Here is a 26859-nt window from a genome sequence, read left to right as displayed (position 1 = left end):
GATTCGCCACTCCTCCACTTCCACCTGCTGGAATGGTCTTTGGTCAGCCAGAGCTCTCTTATCTGGGAGAACCGGGTTCGATTCCCCACTTCTCCACTTGCAGCTGCTGGAATGGCTTGGGTCAGCCAGAGCTCTCTTATCTGGGAGAACCGGGTTTGATTCCCCCACTCCTCCACTTGCACCTGCTGGAATGGCCTTGGGTCAGCCAGAGCTCTCTCATCTGGGAGAACAGGGTTTGATTCCCCACTTTTCCACTTCCACATGCTGGAATGGTCTTGGGTCAGCCAGAGCTCTCTTATCTGGAAGAACCGGGTTTGATTCCCCACTCCTACACTTGCACCTGCTGGAATGGCCTTGGGTCAGCCAGAGCTCTCTTATCTGGGAGAACCGGGTTTGATTCCCCCACTCCTCCACTTGCACCTACTGGAATGGCCTTGGGTCAGCCAGAGCTCTCTTATCTGGGAGAACCGGGTTCGATTCCCCACTCCTCCACTTGCAGCTGCTGGAATGGCTTGGGTCAGCCAGAGCTCTCTTATCTGGGAGAACCGGGTTTGATTCCCCGCTCCTCCACTTGCAGCTGCTGGAATGTCCGAGAGCTCTCTCAGCCCCTCACAGCCACTTCACAGGGTGTCTGTTGTGGGGAAGGAAGATATAGGAGATTGTGAGCCACTCTGACATTCAGAGTGGAGGGCAGGATATAAATCCAATGTCTTCTTCTTCTTCCATTGTAATATATAATGAAATAATTATAGATCTCATGACCCAGTTGCTAACGGACCACGGACCGGGACTGGTCCACGGACCAGGGGTTGGCGACCGCTGCTGTAAAGGACAGCCCTTCAAGTCCTTGAAGACGGTGATCCTATCACCTCTCAGCCACCGCCTCTTCAGGCTAAACAGCCCCAGCTCCTTCAACCTTTCCTCATAGGACTTGGTCTATGAAATCTCCAGGAATTTTCTGACCCAGAGTTGGCAAGCTTATCTATTAAGCTGTTCTTCATACAATTTGCTCTTGGGGTACCCCTCTGTGGCTTCTTTGATGTCGCCATCCTTCCTTCATTGGGGTGCTTCCAATTGAACCCAGCACGCCAGGCAAATGGAGTTCCGCTGGATCGGATCTCGAACCCACCACCCTGTTAACAGGTCACACATCCCTTGGGAACTTACTGGAAGGGTTCGTTGCTAACACGCAGAAGACGTCCATATCCGAACACCTCACCTCTTTACAGTCCTTGTGATACTGGACATTCTCGCACTTGTAACAATACAGAGACGATGCTGCAAAAAAGAAACAGAGAAAAGGGTAAAGTTGCCAGGTCCAATTCAAGAAATTTCTGGGGACTTTGGGGATGGAGCCAGGAGAAAGGGTGTGACAAGCATGACTGAATTCCTAAAGGAGTTCTGGCCATCAAATTTAAGGGACTGCAGACCTTTTAAAAGCCTTCCCTCTATTGGAAATAATGGAGGATAGGGGCGCCATCTTTGGAGGCTCGTAGAATTGGACCCCAATTGGTCCAATCTTTTTGAAACTTGGGGGGCATTTTGAGGAGAGGCATAGGATGCTATGCTGCATAGTTTGTGCCTCTATCTCAAAACACAGCCCCTCCAGAGCCCCAGATACCCATGGATCAATTCTCCATGGATCATTATACCCTGGGAATTGGTCTCCATAGGGAATAATGGAGTGCCCAGCAGACATTTCCCACTCCCCTTCCGCTTTCTGATAACCCTGAAGTGGGGAGAGGGCCTCCAAACCGGGGAATCCCCTGCCCCCACCTGGGGATTGGCAACCCTATCGACAACAAAATACTACACACTGAGAACAACGTTTGGAAAAAAAATTAAGTTATCAGATAGCTAATAAAAACAAGTAAACGACAAGCAGTCAGAAATATGCCATTAAAAGCCATGCAAACTAAACAGCACAACAATCATCTGCAAAGTAGTTTTTAGTTGCCGTCTGAAACTCTTCTACACATATAGGAAGTAAAAAAGGCGGCATCCCTAATCACCGCAAAAAACCTCAAAGGTTCACGGCTGCAAATTACTGGCAACAAATTTATAATCAATTTAAAGGGTATAATTGTGGAAAATTTCACAAAAGTGCCATGTAAACATTAAAACAATTTCATATGTGTTGCGTTCATCCAAATTTCACTTTGACCCGATAAACTCCCGGTGCAACCGGGAGACAACAAACCAGCAGATCCAAAAATGAAAGTAACTATTAAATTAACTGGGTTTACAAATTGTGACTCCAAGGGCGTTATTTATGCCTTGGTCTGGGTGAATGTTCAAAAACCTATGTAGGATGTTCTCAGAGGGCTGTCAAGACTCACGTCTTAGAACACATCTCAAGGGTTCGTCACCAAATTCCTGGCGTTCCTCTTTGGAAACTGGCCATGACTTAGAATCCTTGAAATTCTTTGTATTGCAGAAGGTAGAAGTTTCTAATTGTAAGGGTGGTGATATACAAAAAATCCTGTTGCAGAAGGAGGCGAGGTGGATACATCGCTTAAACCCAATTGAGCCCTTCGGTCTTAACCAATGTAATGATCTCTCATGTTTTGTTTAGGTTCTTTGGAGTTTGTGTTTGTGAATATATATGAGGTCCCCTTTAAGTGCTTAATCCATACCAGCTGTGACTTGTCCTTTTAGGATGCTGATTCTCTAATATGATCAAGCCGTCAACAGAAATAATATGGGCGTTTGAGAGAAGCCGGTCTGAGGACCTTGCCAGGTTGCGTTATGTGTTATACTTTTACATTTTATTGTTTAATTTGGATTACATTGTTCATTGTATTATTGCTTTCACACTTGGTCTTGTTACACAGTTGGCTAGTGAAGAAGCTGCAAATGCGGCGGAAGACGATTTAAGCCGGTGATTGCGTGAAGGCAAGATTTTCTCCTTCGGGAGCCGACATCAATGGAAGGACTCGGTTTGGCATTTACTTCTGAGTAGTAGTACGCCTTCTAGACTTTTTGGAATTTTCCGGAGTCATCCTTGGGAACTGTGTTTTTGTTTGGAACTTTATGTTCTCTCTGCGACTTCTATCTTTGGAATGAATTTTGGATGCTTTTGCACAATATAATATAGATTTTTGCAAATTTGTCATAAGTGCTATGTGTTTCTGACACAGTTGTTTTTTAGACTTCTGTTTATACTGTGTTGCCGTTGTTTACTCTGTTTGTCCCACCTGGGGATCGGCAGCCCGATCGACAGCAAAATACTACACACTGAGAACAAGGTTTGAAAAAAAAAAATTAAGTTATCAGATAGCTAATAACAACAAGTAAACGACAAGCAGACAGAAATAGGCCATTAAAAGCCATGCAAACTAAACAGCACAACAATCATCTGCAAAGAAGTTTTTAGTTGCCATCTGAAACTCTTCTACGCATATAAGAAGTAAAAAAGTGATAAAGTTAACGGCCAAAACAGTTAAGGAAAAACAACTATCATACAACCAACTACTAAAAATACAAAGTGGGAAAATAGAACTGAAAACTGCAGAAGAATTGAATTATAAATATGATTGGTTTCAAATGCAACAAATAAAAAGCTTGATGGAGAATGATATTAAAGCTGAAGGAATAAGGAAAGAGCAAACAGAAATGGAAAGAGTTCTGCTTGGAGATAATGAGAAATTAATTTCAAAAGTGTACAAATTACTTTTACAATGGACTACAGAAGATGAAGTAGTGAAATCTCAAATGATAAAATGGGCAATTAATGTAAATAAAGAAATAAAGATGGAATCTTGGGAATATCTGTGGAAAAACTCTATGAAACTCGCAACATGTCATAGTATTAAAGAGAACTGTTTTAAGATGATGTATAGATGGTATATGACTCCAAAAAAATTAGCAAAGATGAACAATAAGATGCCAGATAGGTGCTGGAAATGTAAAAAGCATGAAGGTTCTTTCTACCATATGTGGTGGACTTGTGAAAGAGCTAAAATGTTTTGGCAGATGATTCAACAAGAGATATCTAAGATCCTGGGATATGAATTTAACAAAGAAGCAGAGACTTTTCTGCTGGGATTACAAATGGAAAAATTTCCAAAAGAAGATAGAACTTTAATATGGTACTTGCTCTCAGCTGCTAGGACATTGTATGCGCAGTTGTGGAAGCAAGAAAAAATACCAGAAAAATGGGATTGGACTATAAAAGTTATGTCATGGAGTGAAATGGACAAATTAACAAGAAAACTAAGAGACTGCGATTTAGAACTTTTTAATCGGGAGTGGAAGAAATTCAGAAGATATGTAGAAAAAGAGTGGGAAATAAAAGGACATTGGACAATTTTTGATGATTAAGACATTTAAGACAAGAATATAACTTTTGAAGGGGGGATCTTTTTCTTTATCAATTTTTGTTTTTTCTTGATAGTTAAAGGTACCTTTAATATCTGTTTTTTTCCAGTTTTCCAGTGGAGAGCCAGTTTGGTGTAGTGGTTAAGTGTGCGGACTCTTATCTGGGAGAACCGGGTTTGATTCCCCACTCCTCCACTTGCACCTGCTGGAATGGCCTTGGGTCAGCCATAGCTCTGGCAGAGGTTGTCCTTGAAAGGGCAGCTGCTGTGAGAGCCCTCTCCAGCCCCACCCACCTCACAGGGTGTCTGTTGTGGGGGAGGAAGATAAAAAAGATTGTGAGCCTCTCTGAGACTCTTCGGAGTGGAGGGCGGGATATAAATCCAATATATTCTTCTTCTTCTTCTTCTTCTTCTTCTTCTTCTTCCAAAAAAAATAACACTGGCGGGGGTCAAGTATTGGGGGGAGGGGTGGGAGAAAAGTAAGATGTGGGGTAGAATGATGTTTTGTTTTTTTATCTTAAGCCTTTTATAAGTTGTAGATATAGTTCTACTACCATATGTTGCTAATAAAATTGTTTATGCATGCGAAAAAATTAAAAAAAACTACATACAAAGAAGTAAAAAGGCAGCCTCCCTAATCACCACAAAAAACCTCAAAGGTTCACGGCTGCAAATTGCTGGCAACAGATTTATTTTTATTTATTTATGATTTATATCCCGCCCTTCCCACAAAGTGGCTCAGGGCGGCTCACAACAGATAATAAGACATAAAATTAGATTAGCGTTTAAATATATAAGCAGTTAAAACAATCAAAACATTTAAAACCTTAAAACATCAAACCTTATAACAATATAAATAGCAAGAATCTGATAAAGCTATATTAGTTCCGGTATCAGTTAGGTGTAAGCTAACCGGAAGAGGGTTGTCTTACAGGCCCTGCGGAACTGAGTAAGGTCCCGAAGGGCCCTCACCTCCTCCGGTAGCTGGTTCCACCATGTAGGGGCCATAACAGAGAAGGCCCTGTCCCTAGTAGACTTAAGGCGGGCTTCTTTTGGCCCAGGGAAAGCGAGAAGGTTTTGGGTTCCCGACCTCGGTACTCTCTGGGGAACATGTGGGGAGAGACGGTCCTTCAAATAGGCAGGTCCCAGGCCATATAGGGCTTGATTTATTGATTTATAAATTGATTTATAATCAATTTAAAGGGTATAATTGTGGAAAATTTCCAAAAAGTGCCATGGAAACATTAAAACAATTTCATATATGTTGCGTTCATCCAAATATCACTTTGACCCGATAAACTCCCGGTGCAACTGGGAGACGACAAACCAACAGTTCAAAATTGCACTTATATGCACTGCAATCATTCCATGGATTCAAAGGCAGAAACCACTGCCGTTCTTCAGAGACTGTCAGTGGCAAAGAAGGTGAACCCCAATTCCATAAATTGATCATGGGGCCGCAAGTGAAGCCGGCTGTCTCACACGGAGGCCTCTTCAGATGTTCACGTTGGGGTGATTAACATGTGGAATTCACTGCCACAGGAGGTGGTGGCGGCTACAAGCACAGCCAGCTTTAAGAGGGGATTGGATAAAAATATGGAGCAGAGGTCCATCAGCGGCTATTATCCACAGTGTATATATATATATTGGCCACTGTGTGACCCAGAGTGTTGGACTGGATGGGCCATTGGCCTGATCCAACATGGCTTCTCTTATGTTCTTATATGACATAGAGTGTTGGACTGGATGGGCCATTGGCCTGATCCAACATGGCTTCTCTTATGTTCTTATGTGTGACACAGAGTGTTGGACTGGATGAGCCATTGGCCTGATCCAACATGGCTTCTCTTATGTTCTTATGTGTGACACAGAGTGTTGGACTGGATGGGCCATTGGCCCGATCAAACAGGGCTTCTCTTATGTGACACAGAATGTTGGACTGGAGGGGCCATTGGCCTGATCCAACATGGCTTCTCTTATGTTCTTATGTGTGACTCAGAGTGTTGGACTGGATGGGCCATTGGCCTGATCCAGCATGGCTTCTCCTATGTTCTTATGTGTGACACAGAGTGTTGGACTGGATGGGCCATTGGCCTGATCCAACATGGCTTCTCTTATGTTCTTATGTGTGACACAGTGTTGGACTGGATGCGCCATTGGCCTGATCCAACAGGGCTTTTCTTATGTGACACAGAGTGTTGGACTGGAGGAGCCATTGGCCTGATCCAACATGGCTTCTCTTATGTTCTTATGTGACACAGAGTGTTGGACTGGATGGGCCATTGGCCTGATCCAGCATGGCTTCTCTTATGTTCTTATGTGTGACACAGAGTGTTGGACTGGATGGGCCATTGGCCTGATCCAACATGGCTTCTCTTATGTTCTTATGTGTGACACAGAGTGTTGGACTGGATGGGCCATTGGCCTGATCCAGCATGGCTTCTCTTATGTTCTTATGTGTGACACAGAGTGTTGGACTGGATGGGCCATTGGCCTGATCCAGCATGGCTTCTCTTATGTTCTTCTGTGTGACACAGAGTGTTGGACTGGATGGGCCATTGGCCTGATCCAGCATGGCTTCTCTTATGTTCTTCTGTGTGACACAGAGTGTTGGACTGGATGGGCCATTGGCCTGATCCAGCATGGCTTCTCTTATGTTCTTCTGTGTGACACAGAGTGTTGGACTGGATGGGCCATTGGCCTGATCCAGCATGGCTTCTCTTATGTTCTTCTGTGTGACACAGAGTGTTGGACTGGATGGGCCATTGGCCTGATCCAGCATGGCTTCTCTTATGTTCTTCTGTGTGGCACAGAGTGTTGGACTGGACGGGCCATTGGCCTGATCCAACACGGCTTCTCTTATGTTCTTATACATATCTTCATATATTCATGCTCAATTCAAAAACATCTTGAGTCAAAGGTGCTGGCTCCTCCAAGGACGTCCAGCATCCCTAATCACAGCAATACCACCTACGTCCACACACGCCACGCTCAGGAGCCAGGAAGCCTAGATGGGTGGGGTGAGACCAGCATGCTTGTACCAGCTCCACCCCCCATACGCGTTGATTTCTTTGTGCATAATGTTTAGACAGCGGCTTTTTTTCTTTGTTTAAGTTTCAAAAGTTTATTGAAATGTCAAAGATTTACAACAAACTGAATAAAATCAACGTTTGGAGTGTAGATGGAGAGTGTATCAGTCAGGGGTGGCCGAACTCTGGCTCGGGAGCCACATGTGGCTCTTTTGCACACATCGTGTGGCTCTTGAAGACCCCACAGAGAAGGTATTTGTCCCTTGAAACCACTTACATAAGAACATAAGAGAAACCATGTTCGATCAGGCCAATGACCCAGCAGTCCAACATTCTGTTTCACACAGTGGCCAAAATACATATATACACACACTGTGGCTAATAGCCACTGATGGACCTCTGCTCCATATTTTTATCCAATCCCCTTTTGAAGCTTGCTATGCTTATAGCTGCCACCACCTCCTGTGGCAGTGAATTCCACATATTAATCACCCTTTGGATGAAGAAGTACTTCCTTTTATCTGTTTTAACCTGACTGCTCAGCAATTTCATTTCTTGAAGCCAAGCCAGCCAGTGGCTTGGAGAATGCATTTAAAGTTCAAGTTGCTTTCTTTCCAGCTTTCTCTCTTCCTCCCCACCTATTTTCCTTCCTTTCTTCCTTCCTTCTCTCAGACATCTGACGTTTGTGTCTTGTGGCTCTCACACATCTGACATTTATTCTATGTGGCTCTTACGTTAAACAAGTTTGCCCACCTCTGGTATAAGTAACGAAACAGATCTCAATAAATAAATAAGTTAATTATCTCACACGCATACAAAAAAAAAAAGAATGATCTAATACTGTGATATACAATTAGCAGACCTATTGAAAGGAATCACGTAAGAAATAAAACGGAGACCCATTACAATCTTGAAGCGCTGTAAATCAATTAGAAATAACAGGAAGCCAGAAATGGAAATAAGAAAGTCTAATAAGAATTTAAGAAAATAGAAGATACAGGGCTTTTTTTGAGCAGAAACTCACAGGAACGGCGTTCTGGTTGGCTTGGTGTTGGAGGTGTAGCCTAACATGCAAATAAATTCCTGCTGGGCTTTTCTACCGGAAAAGTTCTGTGCAAAACAGTGGTGATATCAGGGGGTGTGGCTTCATATGCACATGAGTTCTTGCTGGACTTTTTGTACCACAAAAACAATGTGCAACACAATGGTGCTCTCAGGGGGTGTGGCCTCATATGCAAATGAGTTCCTGCCAGGCTTTTTTCTATCCCAAAAAGCCCTGTGTGTAGAGATGTACAGACAACCACCACCTATGCTAACCGTGAGCACTTTGAAGGATGGAGAGATGAAAAAGATGAGAGACAGTGATGCTTGCGGGGAGCAGAATTCCTCAGTGGTAAGCCACAATTGCATCTCTGTCAGAAGCTAGTTAACAGCCCCGTGGCACAGAGTGGTAAAGCTGCAGTACTGCAGTCGGAGCCCTCTGCTCATGACCTGAGTTCGATCCCAGCGGAAGCTGGTTCAGGTAGCCGGCCGGCTCGAGGCTGGCTCAGCCTTCCATCCTTCCGAGGTCGGTCAAACGAGCACCCAGCTTGCTGGGGGGAAAGCGTAGATGACCGGGGAAGGCAATGACAAACCACCCCGTAAAAAAGTCTGCCCTGAAAACCTTGTGAAAGCAACGTCACCCCGGAGTCCGAAACGACTGGTCCTTGCACAGGGGACCTTTCCTTTCCAGAAGCTAGTTAACACTTTGGTAACTTTGGCTTCTGCATTCCAAGGCGGTGTAGTATTTAGAGTGTTGGTCTAGGATCTGGAAGACCCAGGTTCGAATCTCCCACCTGCCCTGGAGGCTCACTGGGTGACCTTGGGCCAATCATGCACTCTCAGCCTATCCTGCCTCACAGGGTGGTCGTGAGGAAAAAATGGAGGAGAGGATAAGGCTGTCAGCCATTTGGGGTTCCCCATGGGAAAAAAGGTGGGCGTTTTAAAACGTTTTTAAAAATTAAAATACGAAGTAATGTTTGTTCCCCTCAACCAGCTCTGGATTAGGAAATACCTAGGGGTTTAGGGGTGGAGCCTGAAGAGGGCAGGCTTGGAAAGGGGAGGGGCCTCTGCAGGGTCCAATGCCATCGTGTCCACCCTCCGAAGCAGCCATCTTCTCTCTGTCATCTGGAGAGCTCTTCTAATAGCAGGAGATCTCCAGGCTCTGTCTGGAGGTTGGCAACCCTAATTCCAGACAGACCGCTCGGTGTCGTGGTTAAGAGCAGAGGGCTCTAATCTGAAGACCCCCAGGTTCGATTCCCCACTCCTTCACATGCAGCCAGATGGATGACCTTGCATCAGTCACAGCTCTCTCAGAGGACTCTCAGCCCCATATGAACATATGAAGCTGCCTTCTACTGAATCAGACCCTTGGTCCATCAAAGTCAGTATTGTCTTCTCAGACTGGCAGCGGCTCTCCAGGGTCTCAAGCTGAGGTTTTTCACACCTATTTGCCTGGACCTTTTTTTGGAGATGCCAGGGATTAAACCTAGGACCTTCTGCTTCCCAAGCAGATGCTCTACCACTGAGCCACCGTCCCTCCCCTGAATATGTCTGTTCAGGAATCACAAAACTGAGAAACCCACAGGAGAACATTTTAACCTTCCAGAGCATTCAGTGGGTGACCTCAAAGTTGCTGTTTTGAGGCAAAGGAACGCAAGAACGGAATGGAGAGGGAAACTGCTGAATTGCAAATTATTACAAAACTTGGAACAAATACCTCCCCAGGACTGAACAGGGATATTGGGTTTTTTTAATCTCATTACATATACTAAATTCACCTTCACCAAGTATAGCCATACATTCACAGTATTCCAATGTATTTCTCTTTTAGAATAGTGTACCAGAATAATGTTTTTTTTGTATTGACATACTCAAATAGGGATACTGTACTGGCTGTTTTATCTCATTACATATACTAAGCCCATCTTCCACTATATTTTAATGTGTTCCTTTTTCTAATGGCAAACCAGAATTAAGTTCATGGGTGTGTTACATGTTTAAATTAAACCTCTGAGAAACCGACGCCCTCATTTTAACCCAGAGCTAACATTACAACAGGCTCTCATTTCTTGCACTTCACACCCAGGATACTTAATGGGTTTAGTACATGGACATCAATCTGCTATTCTGACTTTTATTGCCTTTGTTGTTGTTTCAGCCCAGTCAACACAAACTAACCAACACCAGACCCCAACTTGTGACTCTTTTAATCTGCTACAAAAAAAAAAACATTTCCATGACTCTGCATACTAACTCGCTGCCTGCTTTCTCTCTATTTAGGACGGCTTGCCATTCCATCCTATTGTCTGATGATGTGCTTCTAGCACATGAAAACTCACATTCTGAATAAAACTTTGTTGGTCTTAATAAAGGTGAGACTTGACTCTTCCTTTGTTCTACTGTTTCAGACCAACACGGCTGCCCACCTGAATCTGTCTGTTGTGGGGAGAGGAAGAGAAGGAGATCATAAGTCACTCTGAGTCTCCTTTGGGTAGTGAAGGGCAGGGTATAAAACCAATGCTCCTTCTTCCCCTCCATCCCAGGAACCCCCAAGCAAAGCAGGTGACTCTCTATAAGGACATAAGAGAAGCCATGTTGGATCAGGACAATGGTCCATCCAGTCCAACACTCTGTGTCACCAAGGGACCAAAAGAACCCAGGTGCCATCAGGAGGTCCATCAGTGGGGCCAGACACTAGAAGCCATTCCACTGTGCGCCCCCCCCCCCCCCCCAAGCACCAAGAATACAGAGCATCACTGCCCCAGACAGAATGTAAGAACATAAGAGAAGCCATATTGGATCAGGCCAATGGCCCATCCAGTCCAACACTCTGTGTCACATAAGAACATAAGAGAAGCCATGTTGGATCAGGCCAGTGGCCCATCCAGTCCAACACTCTGTGTCACAGAAGAACATAAGAGAAGCCTTGTTGGATCAGGCCAATGGCCCCTCCTGTCCAACACTCTGAGTCACATAAGAACATAAGAGAAGCCATGTTGGATCAGGCCAATGGCCCATTCAGTCCAACACTCTGAGTCACATAAGAGAAGCCATGTTGGATCAGGCCAATGGCCCATTCAGTCCAACACTCTGAGTCACATAAGAACATGAGAAGCCATGTTGGATCAGGCCAATAGCCCATCCAGTCCAACACTCTGGTCACACAGTGGCCAAAATACCCAGGTGCCATCAGGAGGTCCATCAGTGGGGCCAAAACACTAGAAGTCCCTACATTGTTGCCCCCCCCCGCAAGCACCAAGAATACAGAGCATCACTGTATTCCAACAATACGCTGTGGCTAATAGCCACTGATGGACCTCTGCTCCAGATGTTTATCCAGTCCCTTCTTGAAGCTGTCTATGCTTGCAGCTGCCACCACCTCCTGTGGCAGTGAATTCCACGTGTTGATCACCCTCTGGGTGAAGAAGTACTTCCTTTTATCCGGTCTAACCCAACCATCAAACCAAATGACTGACTGTTGCAACAGAGAGCACACCTGGCCAATCCTTTCTGTTCCCCAGGGATGTTTCCATGCCCGGCAATTGTTCCACAAGGGTGCCACCCATTTCAATCAGCTTGGGCAAGACTCACACTTTATAACAATGAGGCCCAGGCTGGTGACGCTGGAGAATCATCCGACAAGCGCGTGTTTGTGTCCCATTTGTTGGATGGGCTCTCCCAGTCTCTGGCAGAAAAGAGATCGTGGCTGAGTGCCAGGCGGGCAGGGCAGAAACAGTGGTGCCAGGTGGACCGAGGGGAGAGCCCAATGGAGGCAGAAGGAGCTGTAAAACAGGCGCGCACCACCGCAGTGGCATGAACAGCTGCAGTGCTCACATGTCGACACAGGCGGTCTATGAAAGGCCACCCGGGGTGGGAATGCAAGGTGCTTTGCCAGCAACACCCGGATTGTGCCATCTCGTGTTCTTGTGCAAGCTTCCAGTAAGGATAGGGCTGCCAAGTTCTTGGGCCGGGCGGGGGTTCTCCCACCCTGGAGGTTCCCAACCCACCAGCCTGCATTGGGCCAGCGGGAGTGTAGTATAGTGGGTTCTTAGGCATTGATATGAACATCTGAAGCTGCCTTCTACTGAGTCAGACCCTCGGTCCATCAAAGTCAGTATTGTCTACTCAGACTGGCAGTGGCTCTCCAGGGTCTCCAGCTGAGGTTTTTCACGCCTACTTGCCTGGACCCTTTTTAAGTGGAGATGGCAAGGATTGAACCTGGGACCTTCTGCTTCCCAAGCAGATGCTCTGCCACTGAGCCACCGTCCCTCCCCTAACTGGCAGCGGCTCTCCAGGGTCTCCAGCTGAGGTTTTTCACGCCTACTTGCCTGGACCCTTTTTAAGTGGAGATGGCAAGGATTGAACCTGGGACCTTCTGCTTTCCAAGCAGATGCTCTGCCACTGAGCCACCGTCCCTCCCCTAACTGGCAGCGGCTCTCCAGGGTCTCCAGCTGAGGTTTTTCACGCCTACTTGCCTGGACCCTTTTTAAGTGGAGATGGCAAGGATTGAACCTGGGACCTTCTGCTTTCCAAGCAGATGCTCTGCCACTGAGCCACCATCCCTCCCCTAACTGGCAGCGGCTCTCCAGGGTCTCCAGCTGAGGTTTTTCACGCCTACTTGCCTGGACCCTTTTTAAGTGGAGATGCCAGGGACTGAACCTGGGACCTTCTGCTTCGCAAGCAGATGCTCTGCCACTGAGCCACCGTCCCTCCCCTAACTGGCAGCGGCTCTCCAGGGTCTCCAGCTGAGGTTTTTCACGCCTACTTGCCTGGACCCTTTTTAAGTGGAGATGCCAGGGACTGAACCTGGGACCTTCTGCTTTCCAAGCAGATGCTCTGCCACTGAGCCACCGTCCCTCCCCTAACTGGCAGCGGCTCTCCAGGGTCTCCAGCTGAGGTTTTCCACGCCTCTTTGCCTGGACACTTTTTTAGTGGAGATGCCAGGGACTGAACCTGGTACCTTCTGCTTCGCAAGCAGATGCTCTGCCACTGAGCCACCGTCCCTCCCCAGGCGAGGTGGAAGTGAAAACAAGCTCTTAAGTACAACATGATAGATGGCTGCACTAACGCGACCGAGAACTGGGCCAACGGGGCCAAACTTATATACATCTTTGGGTTCCCTCGCAAGCACGTTATTGGGTCATCCAAAGTGTCAGGGACTTGTGATTGGTCCAGGGCAGCAGAGATTTGTATCCTACTGTCCACTGTTCCCAAGTCCCCAAGCTCAGTCAGTATGGCTCCCATGAGCCGGGCAGGAACACCCAAAGTCTTCATTGGAGTCCACATACACAACAGGGAGATCCTCCCTCGATGTCACGGCATGATGATGTCACTCAGAAGTGATGTCATCACGCCAGCAACATCGCACACCGACCGCTGTAGGAGCATCCAGGAAAACTCTATGGTTTTCCCGGAGACACTCTAGCAATTGGGGAGGGAAACTTTTCCCTCCCAAGTTGCCAGAGCATCTGGGAAAACTAGAGAGTTTTCCCGGACGCTCCTAGACGTTGCCGGCGCGATGATGTCACGTCTGAGTGACGTCACCAAGTCGGTGATGTCAGCGGAGGATCCTGACAGTCCCTTGGAGGCCACGGGGGGGCTTGGCAACCCTGTTAGGAATGAATTTGTGCTGCACACACCCCATTGGAATGAATGGGAGATGCGTTCCCATTCACTTCGATGGATCCTTTGCAGGAGAAATTCCCACTGGGATTGTTGTTCAGTCGCATAGTCGAGTCCGACTCTTTGCGACCCCCCCCTGGACCAAGTCACACCAGGGCCTCCTGTCTTCCACCATCCTCCGAAGTCTGCCCAAATTTGTGTTTGTTGCATCAGTAACGCTGTCCAGCCATCTCCTCTTTTGCCGCCCCCTTCTTCTTTGGCCAGCATCAGGGTCTTCTCCAGGGAGTGCTCCCTTCTCATTGGGTGGCCAAAGTATTGGAGCTTCAGCTTCAGTATCTGACCTTCCAGTGAACAGTCTGGGTTGGTTTCCCTTAGGACTGACTGACTGGATCTTCTTGCAGTCCAAGGGACTCTCAAGCGTCTTCTCCAGCACCACAGCTCGAAAGCACTGGGACGAGAGTTCCAGAAAAACTCGGCATGCGCCATGGTACGTGTGGGCAATGTTGTCTGTCTGTTGATCTGGGAGTCCCCCCCCGCCCATCCACCCAGCGCAGAACTTTAGCATGTTCCCTCCCAAATGTTTCAACTTTTGAGTCCGGGGGGGGGGCACCTCTAAGACCCACAAAGTGATAAGCTTTCATGGCACACAAAAATGTACACCCAGAATTAAACCTGGTTGGTCTTAAAAGGCGCCCTGGACTCAAACCTTGTTCTGCTGCTTCAGACCAAGATGGCTGCCCAACTGGATCTATCCCAGAAGAAGAAGACCGCAGATTTATACCCTGCTCTTCTTTCTGAGAAAGTGGCCCCGTGGCGCAGAGTGGTAAAGCAGCAGTACTGCAGTACTGTGGTCTGAACTCTCTGCTCACGACCTGAGTTCAATCCCCGGTGGAAGCTGGTTCAGGTAGCCGGCTCATGGTTGACTCAGCCTTCCATCCTTCCGAGGTCGGTAAAATGAGCATCCAGCTTGTTGGGGGGCGGGGCGGGGAGTGTAGATGACTGGGGAAGGCAATGGCAAACCACCCTGTAAAAAGTCTGCGGTGAAAACGTTGTGAAAGCAAGGTCACCCCAGAGTCGGACCTTTCCTTTTCCATCTTTCTGAATCAGTCTCAGAGCAGCTTACAATCTCCTTTATTTTCTCCCCCACAACAGACACCCTGCAAGGTAGGTGGGGCTGAGAGAGCTCTCCCAGAAGGTGATCTTTCAAGGACGGCTCTGCCAGAGCTCTGGCTGACCCAAGGCCATTCCAGCAGGTGCAAGTGGAGGAGTGGGGAAGCAAACCCGGTTCTCCCAAATAAGAGAGCTCTGGCTGACCCAAGGCCATTCCAGCAGGTGCAAGTGGAGGAGTGGGGAATCAAACCCGGTTCTCCTAGATAAGAGAGCTCTGGCTGACCCAAGGCCATTCCAGCAGGTGCAAGTGGAGGAGTGGGGAAGCAAACCCGGTTCTCCCATATAAGAGAGCTCTGGCTGACCCAAGGCCATTCCAGCAGCTGCAAGTGGAGGAGTGGGGAATCAAACCCGGTTCTCCCAAATAAGAGAGCTCTGGCTGACCCAAGGCCATTCCAGCAGGTGCAAGTGGAGGAGTGGGGAATCAAACCCGGTTCTCCCAGATAAGAGAGCTCTGGCTGACCCAAGGCCATTCCAGCAGGTGCAAGTGGAGGAGTGGGGAAGCAAACCCGGTTCTCCCAAATAAGAGAGCTCTGGCTGACCCAAGGCCATTCCAGCAGGTGCAAGTGGAGGAGTGGGGAATCAAACCCGGTTCTCCCAGATAAGAGTCCACACACTTAACCACTACACCAAACTGGCTCTCATTATAGTCACACATTAGATGTGACTCTAACAAGAGGCCCCTAAGAGGGCAGGTTTTGCAGTCCAAGGTTAAAACCGGCAGCAGGCAGGCCCCATCAAAGCAGCCTAAATGCTTCTGTTCCCCTTTGAGGGACGTCTTCTTGCTGCATGTTGTGGCAGCTGATTCGAGAAGCAGATTGTGGCCCAGGCAAGGAGGGCTTTCTCTCTTGGACAGTCCTTTGAATCCTCTCGCCAGATCATTCCCAGTGGCACGGATTGGGGCCCAAGGGTTGCCAGTCCTCAGTTGGGTCCAAGGAAACCAAAAAGAGGAAGCCGCAGACCACTGTGAAAACCAAGACCAATAAGCAACATAGCTACAATTACTGGGGTAATAACACACCTAAAGAGCCACTGATAAATTAATAAATCCCATTCATTAGATATGAGCCTCCTGCATTTCGAACGGGCGAGGCTGCCCTCTTGCAGAAATAATGGACTCGGCGGAAAGCTGCCAAAGGCGGAAGCACGGGGGGGGGGCTTTCAGCATTCAAGCATGCACTTTAGCTTCCGCCTTTGGCTGCTTTCCGAGGAGTCCATTATTTCTGCAAGAGGGCAGCCTTCCACGTTTGAAAGGCAGGAGGCTCGTATCTAATGAATTGGATTTATTAATTTATAGATTGCTCTTTATATGTGTTGTTATTACGCCAGTAATAGTAGCTGTGCTGGGTTTTGGTGTCGGTTTTAATCCTCAGTTGGGGGCAGGGAGTTTGGAGGCCCTCTCCCCACTTCAGGGTCATCACAAAGCAGGGAATGAGTAGTGCCCACTCGGCGCTCCGCATTACCCTGTGATCCCCATAGTGAATAATGGAGAGTCTCTGTGGATATCTGGGGCTCTGGGCGGGCCTGTTTTTTGAGGCAGAGGCACCACCTTTTCAGCATAACATCCGGTGCCTCGCTTAAAAAAACCCACCAAGTTTCAAAAAGATTGCACCAGGGCACAGGCGGCCAAACTTGCTTAAGAGTCACATAGAATAAACATCAGATGTCTGAGAGCTGCAAGACAGGGAGGGAGGGAGGGAGGAAGGAAGGAGAGGAAGGAAGGATGGATGGAAGGATAGGGAGGGAGAAAAGAAGGATGGAAGGAGAGGGAGGGAGAAAAGAAGGAGGGAAGGAGAGGGAGGGAAGAAGGAAGGAAGGAAGGAAGGAAGGAAGGAAGGAAGGAAGGAAGGAAGGAAGGAAGGAAGGAAGGAAGGAAGGAAGGAAGGAAGGAAGGAAGGAAGGAAGGGAGGGAGGGAGGGAGGGAGGGAGGGAAGATGGAGGGAGGGAGGGAAGAAGGAAGGAAGGCGAGAGGGAGGGAGGGAGGGAAGCCGCTCTGAGCCCGCTTCGGTGGGGTAGGGCGGGATATAAATCGAATGAAATAAATAAATAAATAAATAAGGAGGGAGGGAGGGAAGATGGAAGGAAGGAGGGAGGGAGGGAAGAAGGAAGGAAGGAGGGAGGGAGAGAAGATGGAAGGAAGGAAGGAGGGAGGGTGGGAAGAAGGGAGGGAGGGAGGAAGGAAGGAAGGAAGGAAGGAAGGAAGGAAGGAAGGAAGGAAGGAAGGAAGGAAGGAAGGAAGGAAGGAAGGAAGGAAGATGGGGAGAGATGGAAACAAAGCAACTTTGACTCTAAATGCATTCTCCAAACTGCCATCTGGCTTGGTTTGGAGAAGTGATTTAAAGAGACAAATGCTTTCTCCAAGCTGGCTGACGGTGGTGGTGGGGCCTTCAATACAAGTGAAAGAGCCACATGTGGCTCCCGAGCCACCAGAAGTTCCAATTCTACGAGCCCCGAAACAGGTGCCTCCATCATTCATTACTTCCAAGGGAGGGAAGGAGAGGCACGGGACGCTGTGCTGCAAAGTTGGTGCCTCTCCCTCAAACAACAGCCCCTCCAGAGCCCCAGATACCCACGGTTCAATTCTCCATTATAAGCTATGGGAATCAGTCTCCATAGGGAATAATGGAGTGCCCAGCAGACATCCCCCCCCCCATGCTTTCTGATGACCCTGAAGTGGGGGGAGGGCCTCCAAACCGTGGGATCCCCTGCCCCCACCTGGGGATTGGCAAGCCTACTCACCACATGCATCGTTTGGGTTGGGTTTATCCTGGAGCGCTTTCCACAGCTCTGGAACGCCTGCCTTCGAGTCTTAGCACGCACAGACCGCCTCTCTCCGCAGCTCACACCAACGTATTTGGCAGCCTTTCAGTATGTTTCCAACCCTTCTTTACATTTTCACACGCATCGAAAGCACACATTTGGCTCTGCATCTGCAGAAGTGGGAACGCAGCTTTCACACAGCAGGCTCAAAGCGTCGGTGTGCTCGGCGTGCACATTATAGCCTGCAAGTGTGCATCATGTTCTTATTCCGTTGCACAGATAACAGCACACGGTCCCTGTCACCTCCCACGTCCACCATTGGTGTCACGTTCTCCGGGTGCAGGCAGGCAGGAGTCCAAAGCCAGCCCAAGGTTAAAGTCTAGGAAGTCAAGCAGGGGCTAAGTCACCAAAGTCACCAAAAGTAAGTCACCAAAGCAAAATCACAAACCAGAATCAGAAGTCAGTGTCCAAAAGCCAAAGGGTCAGGGTGCCAAGGAAATCAAGCAGGTCAGGATCAGGAAGGAGCATGGATGCAAGCCAGAGAATAGACTTGTTGCTTCCACAAGTTTACCAGGTCCTGGGTGGGAGCTATATGAGAGTCTCAATCAGCTTGCTCCCTGGGTGGCAGTGACTCTGCTCGAACTCAGGGCTGAGAGATCTGAAGCATCGGCGTGTCTCGTTTCTTCGCTCTGAAAGTTCTTTCCGGAGCCTGCTTCGAACTCTTGAGATGGGAGGAGGAGAGCTTGGAGGAGATTGATCGTCAGTAGCTGACACTGGTGCCTGGAGAGTGATTGATGGGCCAGCTGCTGTTTGTTCAGCTGAGGAACTGGCTGGCACCTCTTCCAGGGCTGTTAACCCTTCCAGCGCCTCCTCGTCAGGGCTCACGACAATTGGCTGAGTGGTCTATCGATCCATTTATTTCCCCCCCCTTCATCCATAGACTTGGAATGGCCCAGGCTAACTCAATCGCATCAGATCTTGGAAGCTGAGCAGGGTCGGATCTGGTTAGTATATGGATGAGAGACCACCAAGGAAGCCCCGGGTTGCTACGCAGAGGCAGGCAATGAGGAACCACCTCTGTTCATCTCTTGCCTTGACCTGGATGGCCCAAATTAGCCCTATCAAGTTCCCACTGGGGGCGGGGGATCCCCCAATTTGGCAGGCTCCAACCCGGTCGCTGTGTGCCGCAATGACATCACCCAGAAGAAGAAGAAGATGAAGATATTGGATTTATATCCCGCCCTCCACTCCGAAGAGTCTCAGAGCGGCTCACAATCTCCTTTACCTTCCTCCCCCACAACAGACACCCTGTGAGGTAGATGAAGACATTGGATTTATATCCCGCCCTCCACTCCGAAGAGTCTCAGAGCGGCTCACAATCTCCTTTCCCTTCCTCCCCCACAACAGACACCCTGTGAGGTGGGTGGGGCTGAGAGGACTCTCCCAGCAGCTGCCCTTTCAAGGACAACCTCTGCCAGAGCTATGGCTGACCCAAGGCCATCTCAGCAGGTGCAAGTGGAGGAGTGGGGAATCAAACCTGGTTCTCCCAGATAAGAGTCTGCACACTTAACCACTACACTAAACTGAAGTGATGTATAGCACTGGGCACCTCTCACGGGACTCTCTAGGGAGTCACTTGAAACGCTATGGTTATGCACGGGGACGCTCCAGCAATTGGCGGGGGGTGGACTCTATGGCACCATAGAGTTCTCCCCCAAATTGCTAGAGCGTCCCCGTGCGAAACCATAGAGTTTAAAGCGAATTCCTAGAGCGCCCCATGCGGCAGCCGCAGGGGACTTGGCAACCCCAGCCCAATCTCATGAGATCTTGGAAGCTAAGCAGGGTTGAGACCGCCAAGGAAGTCCACGGTTGCTGCACAGAGGGCCAAAGCACCTCTGAATGTCACTTGACTTGAAAACTCTACATACATCATAGAATCCTAGAGTTGGAAGGAACCTCCAGGGACATCTAGTCCAGCCCCCTGCACAATGCAGGAAACTCACAAACACCTCCCCCTAAATCCACAGGATCTGCATTGCTGTCAGATGGCCCTCTAGTCTCTGCTGAAAAACCTCCAAGGAAGGAGAGCCCACCACTTCCCGAGGAAGCCTGTTCCACTCTAACTGTCAGGAAGTTCTTTCTAATGTTGAGCCAGAAACTCTTGATTTAATTTCAACCCATTGGTTCTGGTCCGACCTTCTGGGGCCACAGAAAACAATTCCACCCCATCCTCTCTATGACAGCCCTTCAAGTACTCGAAGATGGTGATCCTATCACCTCTCAGCTGCCTCCTCTCCAGGCTAAACATCCCCAGCTCCTTCAACCTTTCCTCATAGGACTTGGTCTCCAGACCCCTCACCATCGTTGTCGCCCTCCTCTGGACCCCTTCCAGCTTGTCTATATCCAGGCCTCAGATTCAGTGGGTGCTCACAGAAGCGCAGCTCCTGAACCTTTCTGAGAGTTCCGCCTCCTCCTTCTGAGAGTTCCACCTCCTTGTCCATTAGGTGCAGCTGCATAACAATCCCTGGATGAGCTCCACCACCTACGTATTTTTCTACAAAACGACCCCTGTCTATATCCTTGTTAAAATGTGATGCCCAAAACTGAACACACTACTCCAAGTGAGGTCTTACCGGAGCAGAGTAAAGCGATACCATCACATGGCGTGATCTGGACACTATACTTCTTTTGGTACAGCCCAAAATTGCATTTTGCCTTTTTAGCCACCACATCGCACTGTTGACACATGTTCAACGTATGATCCACTAAGACCCCTAGATCCTTTTCGCACAGACTATTGCTAAGACAAGTCTCCCCTATCCTATAACCATGCATTGGAATTTTCCTACCTAAATGCAGAATTTCACATTTATTCCTGTTAAAATTCATTTTATTGAACTTATGAACATATGAATGAACTTATGAACATATGAAGCTGCCTTCTACTGAATCAGACCCTCGATCCATCAAAGTCAGTATTGTCTACTCAGACTGGCAGCGGCTCTCCAGGGTCTCCAGCTGAGGTTTTTCACGCCTATTTGCCTGGACCCTTTTTTAGTGGAGATGCCGGGGATTGAACCTGGGACCTTCTGCTTCCCAAACAGATGCTCTGCCATTGAAACCATCCCTCCCTGGTTTCAGCCCAGTTTTTTCAGCTTGCCAAGATCATCCTGGATCCTGTCTCTGCCGTCTTCTGTATTTGCAACCCCTCCCAATGTAATATCATATGCAAATCTAATAAGCATTCCCACTATTCCTTCATTCAAATCATCTACAAAGACGTTAAACAAAACAGGCCCCAGGACAGATCCTTGAGGCATTCCACTTAGATAGCTGACTTCATTGGATTTTAGGAGGGTGTAACCATGCTTAGAGCTGCACCGTTGGTGAGATTCGTGGCATTTGAACACATGGGGATTTGAACACAGAGCTCTACAATCCTAGTCTGATACTCTAACCGCTCTGCCTGAATCATGTTTCCCTCCCCATAAAAGCCCACACGGTGGCAGAAGAAAAGGTGGGAAATGAAGCGGTAGGTCTGAGCAGCGTTGGGATCATAGAATCATAGACTTGGAAGGGACCTTCAGGGACATCTAGTCCAACCCCCTGCACAATGCAGGAAACTCACAAACACCTCCCCCTAAATTCACAGGATCTTCATTGCTGTCAGATGGCCATCTAGCCTCTGTTTCAAAACCTCCAAGGAAGGAGAGCCCACTGCCTCTCGAGGAAGCCTGTGAGAACTTAGAATCATAGAGTTGGAAGGGACCTCTAGGGTCATCTAGTCCAACCCCCTGCACAATGCAGGAAACTCACAAACACTCCCCCCCACAAACATACATCTCCAGTGCCCCCTGCCCAGAAGATGGCAAAAAACTCATAAGAACATAAGAGAAGCCATGTTGGATCAGGCCAGTGGCCCCTCCAGTCCAACACTCTGTGTCACACATAAGAGAAGCCATGTTAGATCAGGCCGATGGCCCATCCAGTCCAACACTCTGTGTCACACAGTGGCCAAAAAACCCAAGCGCCGTCAGGAGGTCCACCAGTGGGGCCAGGATACTAGAAGCCCTCCCACTGTGCCCCCCCCAAGTGTTGGACTGGAGGGGCCATTGGCCTGATCCAACAGGGCTTCTCTTATGTTCTTATGTGACTCGGAGTGTTGGACTGGAGGGGCCAATGGCCTGATCCAACACGGCTTCTCTTATGTTCTTCTGTGACACAGAGTGTTGGACTGGAGGGGCCATTGGCTTGATCCAAAATGGCTTCTCTTATGTTCTTATGTGACACGGAGTGTTGGACTGGAGGGGCCATTGGCTTGATCCAAAATGGCTTCTCTTATGTTCTTATGTGACACAGAGTGTTGGACTGGAGGGGCCATTGGCTTGATCCAAAATGGCTTCTCTTATGTTCTTATGTGACACGGAGTGTTGGAGTGGATAGGCCATTGGCCTGATCCAACAGGGCTTCTCTTATGTTCTTATGTGACACAAAGTGTTGGACTGGATGGGCCATTGGCCTGATCCAACATGGCTTCTCTTATGTTCTTATCACGATGGAAAAATAAGAACATAAGAGAAGCCATGTTGGATCAGGCCAATGGCCCATCCAGTCCAACACTCTGTGTCACACAGTGGCCAAAATATATATATTCATACAATATATGCATATATATATATATATATATATATATATATATATATATATATATATATATATATATATATATATATACACACACACACACACACACATACACACACACACACTGTGGCTAATAGCCATTGATGGACCTCTGCTCCATATTTTTATCCAATCCCCTCTTGAAGCTGGCTATGCTTGTAGCCGCCGCCACCTCCTGTGGCAGTGAATTCCACATGTTAATCATCCTTTAAAACAAATCACCCTTTAAAATAAGTCACTCTCCGTCTCTCTCATTATGGTTTGATAATGTTTGGAGATTTTTATGTCATGGGGAAAACATTGTCCCATGACCAATGCAATGAAAAAGTAGATTGCGAGTCAGATTTCCCTTCAATATGATTACCATTGCTGAACTATACGGCAATGTTAGATAAAGTTCCAAGTCTTGTTTCCCCTGTAGACTTGTTGCGATTGTGAAGCTGCCATTTCTTTTTTTTTTTCTTCTTTCTCTCTCAGGTGCTTTGCAAGCGTAATATTTCTAGCAAGTCTGTTCCTTTGGAATTCGTACCCTTTGTGTCTCGCTTCAATAAAAAATTATCATTTACAAAAAAAACAAAACAAAACTCCACAACAACATGCACAATGCACTCTCTCACACCCCCCCTACCCCATAACCTTCCTCACGACCCACCTGGGGCACGATTCCTCTTCCCTACTGATGCTAAGCTGAAGCAAGAGATGAATACAGATTTGCCCCCCTTAACCCTTTCCTCCATTTTCCTTATGTCAAAAGTTCAGACTCCTTAGGCCTCCTTGTCCTCCACACAAGGCTGGGGAAAGAGCCACGCCCCATACCAGGGAAAGAGCCATGCCCCATATTATGTGACTCTCAATACCACCACCACCCCATCAGCGGGCTTGGAGAACAGGGCTGGATTAATAATTAGGCCAACTAGGTACTTGCCTATGCGCCCCCACACCTTTAGGAGCCCTGGGCTGGCTTCCCCCCCCCACCCCGTTTCCCCCCCTGCTTGCAACCTTCCCAGCCTGCGGGCACAACCAGAAACAGAGCCATTTTGGGCCAACTCGCCTGGCGCAGCTGCTGCTGGAGTCGTTGCCAAGTTTGCCCCTCTCTGCCTTTCTCCCACAGCTTTGTCAAAGGGGGTTCTGAGAAGGAGGCTGCAGCGGGGGCACAGGTGGCGGGGGGACGCTCCAACACTGAGGTAATTTGCAAGGGCCCCTCCCAAGACTTTGACTACCTTGGGGATTCCACAGGGTTTAATCCGGCACTGTTGGAGAAGGCATTTCTCTCTTTAAATCACTTCTCCAAGTCAAGCCAACTGGCAGCTTGGAGAACGCATTTAAAGTTAAAGTTGCTTTTTCTCTATCTCTCCCTCCCCCAATTCCTTCCTTCCCTCCTTCCAGCTCTCAAACGTCTGACCTTCACGTCTTGTGGCTAGGGTTGCCAATCCCCAGGTGGGGGCAGGGGATCCCCCGGTTTGGAGGCCGTCCCCCCGCTTCAGGGTCATCAGACAGCGGGGGGAGGGGAAGGAAATGTCTGCTGGGAACTCTGTTATTCCCTATGGAGATATATTCCCATAGAAAATCAAGGAGAATTGATCTGCGGGTATCTGGGGCTCTGGGGGGGCTGTTTTTTGGGGTAGAGGCACCATATTTTCAGTATAGCATCTAGTGCCTCTCCCCAAAATACCCACCAAGTTTCAAAAAGATTGGACCAGGGGGTCCAATTCTATGAGCTCCAAAAGAAGGTGCCCCTATCCTTCATTATTTCCTATGGAAGGAAGGCATTGAAAAGGTGTGCCGTCCCTTTAAATGTGATGGCCAGAACTCCCTTTGGAGTTCAATTATGCTTGTCACAGCTTTGATCTTGGCTCCACCCCTAATGTCTCCTGGCTCCACCCCCAAAGTCTCCTGGCTCCACCCCCAAAGTCCCCAGATATTTCTTGAATTGGACTTGGCAACCCTACTTGCGGCTCTCAAACATCTGACGTTTATTCTACGCGACTCTTGTGTGAAGCAAGTTTGGCTGCCCCTGCCCCAGATCATGGAGATCCACTGTGACACACAGTTCATGACTAAAAGAGACCCCAAGGTCTCACATTATAATCCTACCACTCTGAGAGCCTCTAAAGGGTTAATCAGTGCCAGGAGATCAATAAACTGTTGAAGGAATCGAAAAATAGTAACTGTTGCGGTGGGACTATGCCTAGGGTTGGGCAGGGCCGGATGAACAATTAGGCCAAGGAGGCACTGGCCTGTGGGACCCCATGCCTTTAGGGGGGCCCAGGCTGGCTTCCCCCCCTGCTTGCAGCCCTCCCAGCCTGCACACGCAGCCAGCAACTGAGCCGCTCTTTGCCTGATTTGCCTGGTGCGGCTGCTGCTGGCGTTGTCGCCAAGTTTGCCTCTCTCTGCCTCTCCCCCGCAGTTTAGTCAAAGGGGCTTTGAAGAAGGTGCTTGCAGGCTGCAGTAGGGGTCATGGGCAATGGGACGGGTGCTCTGAGATAATTTGCAAGGCACCCCCACCCCTCTGAGATTTTGACTGCCTAGGGGCCTCCACAGGGTTTAATCTGGCACTGCCGGTGGGGGGAGTTTGGGGTGGTAGAGAGGTCAAAGACCTCAGTGGGGTACAGTGCCCTCCAAAGCAGCCATTTTCTCCAGGGAAACTGACCTCAGTGGTCTGCAGTTGAGCTCTAATCCCAGGGGGATCCCCAGGTCAAACCTGGAGGTTGGCATCTCTAACTGAGCCAGCTTCTCGCCCCATCTCGTTTGGTTTCCCTCCTTATGATAATCCCTCTTGCAAATGCCTTTCAGCCACGCAGGTCCCAAGATCCTCAGGTTAGCCTTTGGGGGGGGGTGTTTGAAGAAGCCCCTTCCATCCATTCACCCCGGCAGAAAAATCCAACCCTTGATGTTGGGAAATTTGAGACTCTCCGAGCTCCGAAACTGGTTTTCTGCAAGGCGAGGTGATCTCTATCGCACCATCTCAGCCGTTCAAGTCGAGCGGCTTCGTGTTTGCGCTCCGTCTGCCAGATTCCTTCTCAGGGCCACCCTCCAGCTCCGTTTCTTACAAGGGAATCCCGGGGCTTACCTCTCTGCACGCACAGGGCTACTGCCACCGCCAGCACGACCGGGAAAGGTTTCATCCTGGCGAGGTCTTCCTGGAGAATAAAGGAGAGTCAGCTCTTCTGGCAGTAGATATCTCTTGGCTACCAAAGAGCCAGTCGTGATACCAGTTTGGGGTGTGCCGTTAGGGAGGGACCAAAGGGAATTGTGCGCATCACAACAGAGGAGGATTCATGCAAAGCGTATTGCGGCCGGCGTGACATTCCAGAGGGGGTTGCCCAAGAAACACCAGTCGTTCGTTATAGCAATATTTGTTATTGAGAAAGGCCACGGATGACTTGACCCTTCGCTATCTCTGTTGCTCCAGGTTGACAGCCTTCAAGGCAGGCCTGAGGTGAAGGAGGAAGGTGAAACGTACGGGGGCGGTGGTGCTGGAAAGGGCCATCGCATCAGACCTGACTTGTGGCGACCCCCGTGAGGTTTCTAAGGGACGCACGCGGAGGAGGTTGCCCATTGCCTTCCTCTTCCTCCCATCCGAGTCTTATGGTGACCCCAGCAAGGGGCTTTCAAGGTAATAGAAAAGCAGAAGAAGAAGCAAAAGCAGCAGCAGAAGAAGACAAAGAAGCAAGCAGTAGAAGCAGAAGAAGCGAAAAGCAAAAGAAGAAGAAGCTGAAGAAGCAGCAGAAGCAGCAGAAGAAGAAGCTGAAGAAGCAGAAGAAGAAACAGAAGAAGCATCAGCAGCAGAAGAAGAAGCAAAAGCAGCAGCAGAAGAAGACAAAGAAGCAAGCAGTAGAAGCAGAAGAAGCGAAAAGCAAAAGAAGAAGAAGCTGAAGAAGCAGCAGAAGCAGCAGAAGAAGAAGCTGAAGAAGCAGAAGAAGAAACAGAAGAAGCATCAGCAGCAGAAGAAGAAGCAAAAGCAGCAGCAGAAGAAGACAAAGAAGCAAGCAGTAGAAGCAGAAGAAGCAAAAAAGCAAAAGAAGAAGAAGAAGCAGCAGAAGCAGCAGCAGAAGAAGAAGAAGATGAAGCTGACGAAGCAGAAGAAGAAGCATCAGCAGCAGAAGAAGAAGCAAAAGCAGCAGCAGAAGAAGACAAAGAAGCAAGCAGTAGAAGCAGAAGAAGCAAAAGAAGAAGAAGAAGAAGCTGAAGAAGCAGCAGAAGCAGCAGCAGAAGAAGAAGAAGATGAAGCTGACGAA

The 26859-nt window shown here is 48.5% G+C and overlaps 1 protein-coding gene and 1 non-coding gene across 2 annotated transcripts in view; both read right to left on the bottom strand.

Annotated features, from left to right (window-relative positions):
* The window catches only part of LOC132574827 (lymphocyte antigen 6E-like), a 30741-nt gene extending 4941 nt beyond the window's left edge, over nucleotides 1–25800 (bottom strand). The window contains exons 1-2 of the mRNA XM_060243057.1: nucleotides 25692–25800; nucleotides 1168–1278 (exon numbers count right to left, since the gene is read on the bottom strand). Of these exons, the coding sequence (XP_060099040.1) occupies nucleotides 1168–1278; nucleotides 25692–25746 (166 nt within the window). The 5' untranslated portion in view covers nucleotides 25747–25800. The remainder of the gene's footprint in view (nucleotides 1–1167; nucleotides 1279–25691) is intronic.
* Nucleotides 13028–13094, bottom strand: TRNAR-GCG (transfer RNA arginine (anticodon GCG)). Its single transcript has one exon. It is a non-coding gene; the product is annotated as a tRNA-Arg (tRNA).
* Nucleotides 25801–26859: the final 1059 nt, after the last annotated feature.

Source organism: Heteronotia binoei, chromosome 7 (assembly GCF_032191835.1).
Source record: "Heteronotia binoei isolate CCM8104 ecotype False Entrance Well chromosome 7, APGP_CSIRO_Hbin_v1, whole genome shotgun sequence".
NCBI classification, from domain to species: Eukaryota; Metazoa; Chordata; class Lepidosauria; order Squamata; family Gekkonidae; genus Heteronotia; species Heteronotia binoei.
Note: the sequence above shows the minus strand (reverse complement) of the source record. Positions and strands in the feature narration are given on the sequence as shown.